Consider the following 10,678-nt stretch of genomic DNA (forward strand, 5'->3'; position numbering starts at 1 on the left):
GGTGGCTTGTCATTGCATGTCTCTCTCCAAAATTTTTTTCCGAGTCACATACAGCAAAAAGTTCTCAAAACCTCACCACGCCTGCCGCTGCCCACAGCCTACCTGTGGGCAGCTTCACCTCGGTGATGAGTTCCAGGGTGTCAGTGTGGGTCGTCCGGATTGGAGGTGTTCTGGCACTCTGCTATCCAGCATTAATGGGGGTACCCTTCAGGTGCAGGGGACTGGGTGAGAGGCTGGGGAAAGTGGGGGGTACCAGGAGAGCACCCAAAGACATGGAGGACTTAGTTTTGCTTTCAAAGGGCTTACAGAGCAGCTGAGGCACTAGAACACACACACACACACACACACACACACACACACACACTTGAATATGCACTTGAGTCTGGCAGCAACTGAACTTAGAAAAGAAACCAATGGAATAGCCTAGTGGTGCATTTGGGGAGATGCAGGCATTTGCTTGGAGCAGCAGGGGAGATGCAGGCATTTGCCCTCAAGGCCTGAGGGATCAAATCCAGGTTCGGGTCCAAATGCTCAGGAATTGAGATCTTGGGTGCCCCAGAGCTTGACGAGTAGAAGTTTGAAGTAAGTCATCGAGGCAACTGGAAGGCCTGTTGGGGAGAGAAGAGTATGAGTGGGCTTGGGAGAGGGAAGGGAACAGAGGAAAAGGGAAGGGGGTTGAGTAGTTAGGGCAAAGCATGGGATCAGAAAGGTGAAGGCATGAGGCTTGATGAGTGGGAGGGGTAAAAACTGTAGGTGACAGGGGCAGACCCTTGACAAGAGGAAGCCTTTGGGATGAAGGCAGGCGGGTTCTTGCAGTTTGACAGGCTTGGCTTGCTGGTTACCAGCTGGGAGCACTAGACCTCGGTTGTCTTTTCCTTGAAATGGGGCTAATCATGGTCAGCACTGTGTGGACTTTGGGTGATGTTTGGATGAGACATGGCTCCTGGTGCGTAGTCGGTGCCTGTGGATGTGAGCGCCTCTCTCTTTCATGATGTCTTTACTTTACAAATGGAGGGCATGTGAGGAAGCCAAGAAGAAGGGTGTGCGGCTCATGCCTGTAATCTACCTCCCACACACTCACCACAGTCCTCGGGCCCTAACCGGGAAGGATGAGATTGGATGGCTGGTCTCAGACATAAGCAGGAGGCGCAGAATAGGCATTTGATTCAGAAATGGAAAGATTCCCTGGAATGGATCCCATGACTTGGACACATTTTTTTGGACTTCTATGTGTCCGCCTTCTCTCTGGTTCGGTCGGCAGGTTAGACGGTGCGGTCTTTGAGTCCCTGTGGATGGGAATATTCTGTGATTCTCTGCACACTCATGTACAGGAAGCAGTTCCACTTGCCTGTCCTTGGTGCTCTTCTCCAGTTTAGAAGAATACTTGAACTGAAACCATAAGATGCGGGTTCTAGTCCCAGATGTGTGTTTTCCTAGCCAGAGGGTTTAAGCAAGTCACCGAATCTGAGCCTCAGTTTTCCATTTTGTAAAATGGGTTGGGACAGTTCGACTCCTTAGTTCTCAGGGGTCCTGTGAGGCGAGTGTCCGTGTAGGCGTTCAGTCAGGCAAAGTGTGTGCATGTCAGCTGAGGGTGATTTTCAGTCTTCCTTGTTTCCGTTTACCCTCCCTCCTCATGGTAGCAGCCACAGAAAGTTTTGCAGCTCTGTAAATGGTCCACCAATGGTCTGACTGTCCACCTCTTTGCTTTTTCTGTCAGGTTTTCAGTTTGGGGATGGAAGCCCGGCCCCTGAGAGAGCTGCTGTTGGCTGGGAGAGGTGAGAGAATAAACACACATGTACACACACATGCGTGCGTACACATACGCACGCCCCTCCAAACTGCTAGAAGGAATTAATTGTGCAAAGCGACAGGTCTCACGAGGGAGTATGCTGAGCTAAAAACATTTTGATTGCCTGTCAGAAGATGATTAGGCAACAGTCATTACCATGCCGAGACCGTCCCAGGTCCCATTATATCTTGCTAGGAACAAGATCTGAATTACTCATTCCCCAAAGAGATGGCTGGCTTAGCAGCCCAAGGATATTAGTGTTAGGACAGGGTCCCGGACAACGGTGTCACAAAGGTGTGGGGGGGTGAGGGACATCAGTGGAAAGGTGAGGAGCGCTTCCGGGGGAGGGCGTGTGCAAAAACTGTAGGAGAAGAGGAGGGGCGAGGCTCAGTTGTTGAGGGTGTTGGCATGAGGCTGTGCTGCTTCAGGAGCACAGGGCGACGGGGTGGGATCATCGTCACAGGCTGCCCCTCTCCCGTGTGTCTTGTATCCCACAGTGGAGACCCCCACACACAGGTGAGCTGCTCAGAGCCAGCTGAACTTAGCACCGATTTCTCACGGACTCTTCAGTTCTGCGTTCACGTACAGGTGTGGGGAGCGGGCCGGGCTTCTGAGAAGTCTCAGCAGGAAAGTCTATGTGCGGTTCAGGTCTTTCCGGATCTCAACACCACTTCTGTCCACTAATATCTATCAAGTGGTACTCTCCAGAAGGGACCGTGGGGCTTCCTGGCCAGTTTAGACACTCTTGCACCCAGATGGAAGCAAAATCTGCCCCCGAACTCTGTGCCTGCCATCTCCCCTTCTCAGAGTGAGTTGAAGAAACCTTTTCCAAGCACCTGCATGTGTCTGGGACCAAGGATTCAAAGGGATAGAATGGGCTTCCCGCCTTTGGAGCTCTCTGCAGCGACTGGCTGCCTATGTCATCTGGCTTAACACACCATGGGCAGCATCCCCCACATTCAGTGATGTGCTCTCACGCAGCTCGCTAGTTAGGACCTCATGCACTATAACCCGGCATCCTCTGTTCAAATCCCTGCCACGCCCATCTTTGTAAACTTGAGCTTTGGTGCCTCAGTTTTCTTGTTTTAAAAAAGGGTAGCCTATTAGCTTCTATCTCAGATTTGTGAAGATGAAGTAGGTTAATACATATAAAATATGTAGAATAGCGCCTGGTGCCTCATCAGTTTTTGATACTTCTTAGCTATTACTATTATTATTGTTACTATTACCAATAGTATTGTCCAGAAACAATTTTATCTTCTCTGGTCAAGGTTTTTCAGACCTGCATTCAGACTCCCTTCCAAATCTATATTCATCTCTCCGTATCATCTGCTGTGAGGCTCCAAGCCCCTGATAAGCCTCACCTCCACCCCTTTGCTTTGCAAAATGTATGAAGTAGGTTGGACCTGTTACCTCCCTGCTCTATAGGCCTTTCTTGCTGGCATTTGCATGCCCTAGAAAGCTGAGTGAGCCCCATTTCTATTGTCTTCATTGACCCTATGTAATTCCCAATTCAGCTCAAGAGCTGAATAAAAACATACTTCAAGGTGATGTCACATTACCCACACTTATGTAGTCCACAGACCTCTTTGTCCAGAGAAAGTGTAGTCATGCCCTCCATTTCCACCAGTTTTCTTTTACCAGTGTCTCCGTCTCCTGTCCTGGCCTGTCTTTGAGGAAAAGGAACAACTGGTAAACTTAGAACTGTCTTTCCCTCTGGTCCTTCCAGAATACCTACCCATCCATCCTGTTCTCTGCCAGCATGTCTTCTTTTACTATTAACACACATGTTTGTGAAGCTTCCATTTAACAAAAGCATGTCCTTTAAATTTTTCACTTACTAAAGTGCCAGGAGGTACGACTTGGTGAACTCTGGGCTCTAGAGAGCAAGCTCAGAAATGGGCCAGAGAATTCCTCCTCGGATTCAAGCATGGAGAATTGCACCTGTCAGGCCTGAGGGGACAGTGTGCTTCACAGCTAACAAGGGCATGGCAAGAATGGGAACATACTTATCTTTGTGACAGGAGGTGATGAAACCTTCCCAAGAAACGCCAGGTGGCAGATGCAGGGTCCTATTTTCCCAAAGCCACAAGCACTTGAAGAGAGATTTCATCTGATAAAATGATTACCACACAGGTGATCTTGCACTCACAGCAATTTTGAGAGCCATCCTGGGAGCTAGGTGTGTATTGTTTATGGTATTGTTGAGGCTCGTAAAAATCTTGTATGGCTGCAGGCAAGCCAAACCCTTGCATGGCTTTACATCCCGCTGACTTGAGGACCAAGCCCAAATGTGCTCTCTGTATAAAAGGGACAATCTCTGTGCTTGGGGTAGAGGAGTGTGAGCTCCTTTCCTTTCCTGACTTGACTCCAACTGTCTCCTAGTCAACATGAGTCGACAGTTTAGTTCTAGGTCTGGGTTCCGGAGTGGAGGGGGCTTCAGCTCTGGCTCTGCTGGAGTGGTCAGCTTCCGGCGCAGGATGACTAGCAGCTCTGTGCGCCATGGTGGGGGAGGTGGTGGGAGATTTTCAGGGGGAAGATGTGGCGGTGGCGGTGGGGGTGCTGGTGGTGGTGGTTTTGGGAGTCGAAGCCTTGTTAACCTTGGTGGCAGTAAAAGTATCTCCATAAGTGTGGCTGGAGGAGGAGGCGGACGTGGTGGTTTTGGTGGTGGTTATGGTGGTGGTGGCTTTGGGGGTGGTTTTGGCAGTGGAGGTGGTTTTGGTGGAGGTGGTTTTGGTGGAGGTGGTTTTGGTGGAGGTGGTTTTGGTGGAAGTGGTTTTGGTGGAGGTGGCTTTGGTGGAGGTAGTTTTGGGCCTGTCTGCCCTCCTGGTGGCATCCAGGAAGTCACCATCAATCAGAGTCTTCTGCAGCCCCTCAATGTGGAGATTGACCCTGAGATTCAAAAAGTAAAGTCTCGAGAAAGGGAGCAAATAAAGACACTCAACAACCAATTTGCCTCCTTCATTGACAAGGTGAGTTTATCTGCTAAGTGCGCCAGGAAAGCTGCTGTTGGTCCATCTGAGATTGGCTTTCTGCCTTAAGTTGCTGTTTGGGTATTTTGTGGACTTGTCTTCTAGGATATATGTTACAAATATTTTTGTGAATGATTCTAGTGGCTCTACTCTCTCTTGGACAAAGAGATCGGCAGTCTACATAGATGTGGGTCAATGTGACAGCACCTTGAAATATTTTTTTATTCAGTTCTTGAGCTAAATGGAGACTTAGATATGGTGGACAAAGACATTAGAAATGGGGCTAACTCAGCTTTTCAGGGTGCAAATGAGAGTTCCGGAAAGGTCTCCCTAACCATGAAAAGGGAGTTGGAGGGTGAACAGAGTACACTGTGATATTGTAGCAGAGAACATGTAATACGTGAGCCCCAACCATTTTTTGCTGTCAGACGGGGAGCTCTGCCGTCTGAAAATTTTACGCTGGTACCAGATCAGGGTGGAGTTTTTTATACTTATATTCCAAGTATCTGCTCTGGAAAAACATGTACACTATGTCTAATTATTGCTTAATCATCAATAATGTCAACTCAAAGTTTTCACAAGAGATTTCAACTTCAATTTTGGATTTCCCCAACATACTTTGGAACATGTGTGTGCTCAGGGAATTCATACCAATGTTTATGGTAATCTACCTTAAAAAAATGGAAGACAGAACTTTTAAGTATAATGTATCTATTTCAAAGTGTAATTGCAGTAATTTTACATGGGCTTTGCTGTATATGGTATTCGGTTACTCCCTTCTAAAGGTCCAGCTGCCATAGTACTATAATCGCCCTTCTTGGGGAAATGAAAGCTTCTGTGAATTAATAGTGAGTTAGGTTTTGTTATTAAAAAATCATGTTAATTTGATCCTCTTCTTTCTATTTATATGCTATGGCCAGGAAAACAGGACTTGAAAGGATGAGTTTTGTTTTGTTTTCACAAATAAGGCACAGATCTTCTTGTGTGGTAGTTCATGGCACCCAATGGCCACTGGACTCCATTTCTGCACCAGTGGTTAATGGGGTGTGTTCTTAGGTGAGGTTCCTGGAGCAACAGAACCAGGTGCTGCAAACAAAATGGGAGCTGCTGCAGCAGGTAGATACCTCCACTCGGACCCACAGCTTAGAGCCCTACTTTGAGTCCTACATCAACAGTCTTAGAAACAGAGTGGACCAGCTGAAGAATGACCAATCTCGGATGAATTCGGAATTGAAGAATATGCAAGATCTGGTGGAAGATTACCGAAACAAGTAAGGAAAACGGGCCAGGAAATTCATGACTTTTGTCCTAAAGTATTTCCAGAAAGTGGCAAGCTATGTACATGAACAGTATGTACCAATATCTTTTCTTAGGTTAGAGGCCAATTGATTTGGCATTTCCAGAATTCATCTTCTCAGAAGCTGGAAATAGCTTAGCAGTTTTATTGCTCAGAAGAAAGGGGTGGCCACGCTGTCCTAGGCTAATAGGAGGACGCCATGACAGGCGATGCCAATTTCAGCCCAGGAAGCTGAAGTTAGGGTCTCACCTGCTCCAAACATCTGAATCCCTCTGATTTCCTTGCAGGTATGAGGATGAGATCAACAAGCGGACAAATGCAGAAAATGAATTTGTGACCATCAAGAAGGTGAGCAGAGCTGTAGGACCTCACATCTGAAATAAGTAGTTGAAGAGGGTCTCCAATTATGAAGCAGAAGGAAGTCATGATGTGGAGAGCCAGGTGGTGGGCCTAATGAATAGCCTCTCGGCCACATTATCATGGACCTGGGCTTTGCCCAGGCACTCTGCTTCTCCAGCTCTCTCACACTTCATGTAGGAGGCAGGGAGGCAAGTTCTCCGTAGCTTAGGCAAGCTCTCTTGTGATTGTGATTCTGAGGGGTGGGGCAGTCTAGGGATTGTGAGCCACCTGGGCAGAAGGTGTGGAGGAGGTTCCAAACACTTGTCCTACAGCCAGTGAGAGGGACCTGCCCTGGAAAGAACATGACTTCATGATGTCCATTGTTCCTCTAGGATGTGGATGCTGCTTATATGAACAAGGTGGATCTTCAGGCCAAAGTTGACAACCTACAGCAGGAGATTGATTTCTACAGAGCACTCTACGAAGCAGTAAGTCCTCTGCTTTCAACCACCTTTACCCAAATGGAGAGCTTTTGAGCTTGCACCCACCACTAACCAGAAGAACAAAGATATATCTTCCATCCCCTGATTCCTCCCTCTGTCTAAACTGTTTTTTGTTTAGACACTGTAAAGGCCACTAAACTATTATACCTTGCAGGAGTTGGCCCAGATGCAGACTCATATCAGCGAAACCAATGTCATCCTGTCCATGGATAACAACAGGAGCCTGGACCTGGACAGCATCATCTCTGAAGTCAAGGCCCAGTATGAGGAGATTGCCCAGAAGAGCAAGGCTGAGGCCGAGGCGCTGTACCAGACCAAGGTGAATAAGCTGAATGTCTAGCCAGTTGTCCTGAAATGTCTTGTCTTCCTGTCCTGTGTTCTCTTATATTTGTATGCGTGAATCATGGTATGCTCTACCACATCTAATCAACTTGGTCCACCATCTTTAGTATGAAGAGCTCCAGATCACTGCTGGCAAACATGGAGATAGCCTGAAAAGTTCAAAGATGGAGATTTCTGAGCTGAATCGGATGGTCCAGAGACTGCGATCTGAGATCGATAGTGTCAAGAAGCAGGTATTTGCTCTCTCCTTCTCTGTACTGTTCAGCTATATGGAATTGGTGTGTGGTTTGGGCCGCAGGTAGCTGGAGGACACGTTCCTCATTTTGAATCTTGCAATCTACTCCAAGATTATGTTACCATCCCTAGTTCCTCTGGTGATTATTTTGGTTTCAACTGTCATGCTGGGTTCTCTTTAGGGAAACTTGTGAAAACAACTTGTTGGGATGAGTAGTGGGTGTTGTATGGAAACTAATTTGACAATTAATTGTATTAAAAAAAAAAAGAAAGAAAACGACCTGGTAGGGAAATGGATGTGATAGTCATGAGTAATCTAACCCATGATACAAAGATGTGGTGAATGAGAGGAAAGGCAGTCAGGAGGTTTCAGTGGAGAGAATGTCAGTTCTGTAAGGTGTGGAGAAGCCTCAGCTCAGGGCCAAGAGAGGCCACTGCATCGCCTATAATGGCTTTTAAGGAAGTCAGCACAGCGACAGGCTATCCAGAAGCAGTGATGGGTTATCCAGAGCTTGATGGGATTCTGTTGGACCCAGAGTACCAGCCTCATGGAGGTGGACAGTTGAATGTGAGATAAGAAGGCCAGGGTGGGATTAGGTGACAGCAGGGTGTATGATGTGTGAGCTTCTCTTCCTCAGATCTCTGCGCTGCAGCAGTCCATCAGCGATGCTGAGCAGCGTGGTGAGAGTGCCCTCAAAGATGCCCAGAACAAGCTGGCCGAGCTGGAGGATGCCCTGCAACAGGCCAAGGAGGACATGGCCCGGCTGCTGCGGGATTACCAGGAGCTGATGAATGTCAAGCTGGCCCTGGATATGGAGATCGCCACCTACAGAACCCTTCTGGAAGGAGAGGAAAGCAGGTGAGGACAGAACCCTGGGCAGTATGGCCACTTCTTATGGTGCTCCCTCCTTTGTAGGATGACTGCTGTTGGACATGCAGCAATGTGACTGCAGCTAGTCCTGGGTATGGGGTGGGGATAAGGTACGTGGCGCAGGAGGAAAGGCTTGGCTTCACTTTGGGACCCAGAGCGCCCAACTTCTTTTGGAAGACTCTAGCATCCCTATGAAGCATTTTGAGAAGGAACAGTTTATTCTCCATCTGGGCTGGCTCAGATGTCATCTGTTAACCTGCGTTCGCTGCCAAGAACTCTTGTCAACTTTATACAGACATTTCTTCCCGTTCGTGTTTCTGCTGAGAAAACGGCAGAGGTTCGGGAGGCCAAGGGGACTGGGTCAGGTTTCAGATCAAGTGGGTAGGAGGAACCCCAGATGCGGAGAATCTTGGAGATGGCTGAGAAGGCTTGTGCAGCTGGAGGGTCCTGAGGGATTTTCTTTTCTTCCTCCTACAGGATGTCCGGCGAGTGTACCCCGAACGTGAGTGTGTGTAAGTACAAGCCCGCTTTCTCAGGGGTGCAGGCAGATTTTGCTGGGGTGGAGAGGGAATTGGGTTGGTGATAACTGAGTGTTCCCTTGCAGCTGTGAACACCAGCCACACCACCATCAGTGGAGGTGGTGGCCGAGGAGGCGGGAGTTTCAGCTCCAGCGGTGGCGGCGGCTACAGCTCCGGAGGTGGCAGTTATGGCTCCGGAGGTGGCAGTTACAGCTCTGGAGGCGGCGGCGGCTTCGGCTCTGGTAGCAGCAGTGGGGGCCACAGAGGCGGCTCTGGAGGGGGCGGCCGGGGTTCTGGAGGGAGCTCCGGAGGCAGCTTCAGCTCCTCTGGAGGCCGGGGATCCAGCTCTGGGGGTACCAAGACCTCTAGTGGCGGTTCCAGCGTGAAGTTTGTTTCCTCCAGCTATTCCAGAGTGATCAGATAAAGAGGTGTCCTCTATCCTGTTAGCTCTCTCCCTCCATCACTACCAATTATGCTTGGCAAGACCAAGGTCAGTTGCTCCGGCCTTACTGGAGAAAAGAGCTATCATGAGTTACACCTGTTCACCCTAGTTCCCTGGCTCTTTCCTTTCTTCTCTGCTTCCCAAAGAAGTTTTTAGATCAGTGGCCATCTCAGTCCCCCTGGCTATGACCCTGCTCTGTGCTTTGCCCGAGAAAGTTCAGCAATCACCACTACATGCATTACATTTCAAAGCACCTCCTTAAGTTGGCCAGAGGACGGCTGGTTAGAACCATGGCTTCTTTGCTGTGCATGGAGCACATGCTCTGCACAATTCCTCAGTATCTGATTTCTTGGAGCAAGTTCTGTGCTGCTTTGGTTTTGTATATAAGGTGTGAGCAAGTTGATTGTCTTTTGTGGAGAGGCCTTAAACTCCCCTCTTACCTGTATTGCTGCAATAAACCGCATTTGAAATTCTCTCTGAGTCTCAATCTCCTTTGTTCACGGCACACTCTGTCCTGGATGGGTGCTTTGTGGGAGGGAAAGAAGACCTTAGAGCCACATGGCCTAGAGGGGAGCTGGGACACAGGCCAATGATGGGCAAGATGGGGAGTGCCTGTCAGGCACCACTTAACTTTAAGCATTTGACATTTAAATGCAATGCATTCTTTCCCAGAGTGTATGCATGTCAAGGAGAAATGGAAGCTTTTGTTCCTTTGAGAAGTCTTTCTTGGAAAGGGCAATGAGCAAGCAGTTTGGGAAAGAGGAGTCTGGTATGGAGAAGGGAGGAAAGTATTATGGAAAAATAATTGTTCATGTGGGACAGTAAGTGATGAGAGCGGCATGGGTAACACAGAGTCAGCAGCTACTGCAGCCAGAATGCAGATTTTGGCTAGGTGGCTCAGGAACCAAGAGTGGTGATGGAGAGATAGGTATCCATCTTTCCTCTTTTGGGCCACTGCATCTAAGAGCTCTTTAATCTAAGTTCATCTGTGCTCATACAGCATGTACTTGTAAAATTGTAAAATGGGATAGCATAGTGATCAGAAGCATGGGCATTTGGACTCAGATATGCTTGGGGTTGGATCATACTGCCACCATTTACTAGCTCTGTGATAATGTGCAAGTTACAGATTTTTCTGTACCTCAGTTTTATTATCTCTAAAATATGGATAACAATGCCCTCCTAGTGGGAATTATGTAAGGGCTGAATGAAATGATGAATGAACATGGCTTAGCACATGGTAAGAACTCATTGGATGCCATTTTTGATAACAATGCTGCTGTTGTTGATGATGATCTGGCTATTACAACATTGCTTGTTGGTCCCTAGATAGCTCAGTAGATGCTTACTCTAAAGACCAATGAACATCAG

General features: G+C 48.1%; 1 protein-coding gene across 1 annotated transcript; it reads left to right on the forward strand.

Annotated features, from left to right (window-relative positions):
* Positions 1-4,179: 4,179 nt before the first annotated feature.
* Positions 4,180-9,780, forward strand: KRT1 (keratin 1). The gene is made up of 9 exons (XM_039255070.1): positions 4,180-4,761; positions 5,818-6,032; positions 6,346-6,406; positions 6,790-6,885; positions 7,055-7,219; positions 7,350-7,475; positions 8,115-8,335; positions 8,825-8,859; positions 8,952-9,780. Exons 1-9 carry the CDS (start codon positions 4,180-4,182, stop codon positions 9,287-9,289), a joined length of 1,839 nt encoding a protein of 612 aa, XP_039111001.1. The 3' UTR covers positions 9,290-9,780.
* The last annotated feature ends 898 nt before the right edge of the window (positions 9,781-10,678 follow it).

This window comes from Hyaena hyaena, unplaced genomic scaffold (assembly GCF_003009895.1).
Source record: "Hyaena hyaena isolate Hyena2069 unplaced genomic scaffold, ASM300989v1 scaffold_510, whole genome shotgun sequence".
Classification (NCBI taxonomy): domain Eukaryota; kingdom Metazoa; phylum Chordata; class Mammalia; order Carnivora; family Hyaenidae; genus Hyaena; species Hyaena hyaena.

Excerpts from the sequence above, each read along its gene's own strand:
- KRT1 (XM_039255070.1), top strand. The coding sequence starts at position 4,180 with ATGAGTCGACAGTTTAGTTCTAGGTCTGGGTTCCGGAGTGGAGGGGGC. Across the intron at positions 4,762-5,817 it reads TTGCCTCCTTCATTGACAAG|GTGAGGTTCCTGGAGCAACA; the intron begins GTGAGTTTATCT and ends GTGTGTTCTTAG. Across the intron at positions 8,336-8,824 it reads CTGGAAGGAGAGGAAAGCAG|GATGTCCGGCGAGTGTACCC; the intron begins GTGAGGACAGAA and ends TTCCTCCTACAG.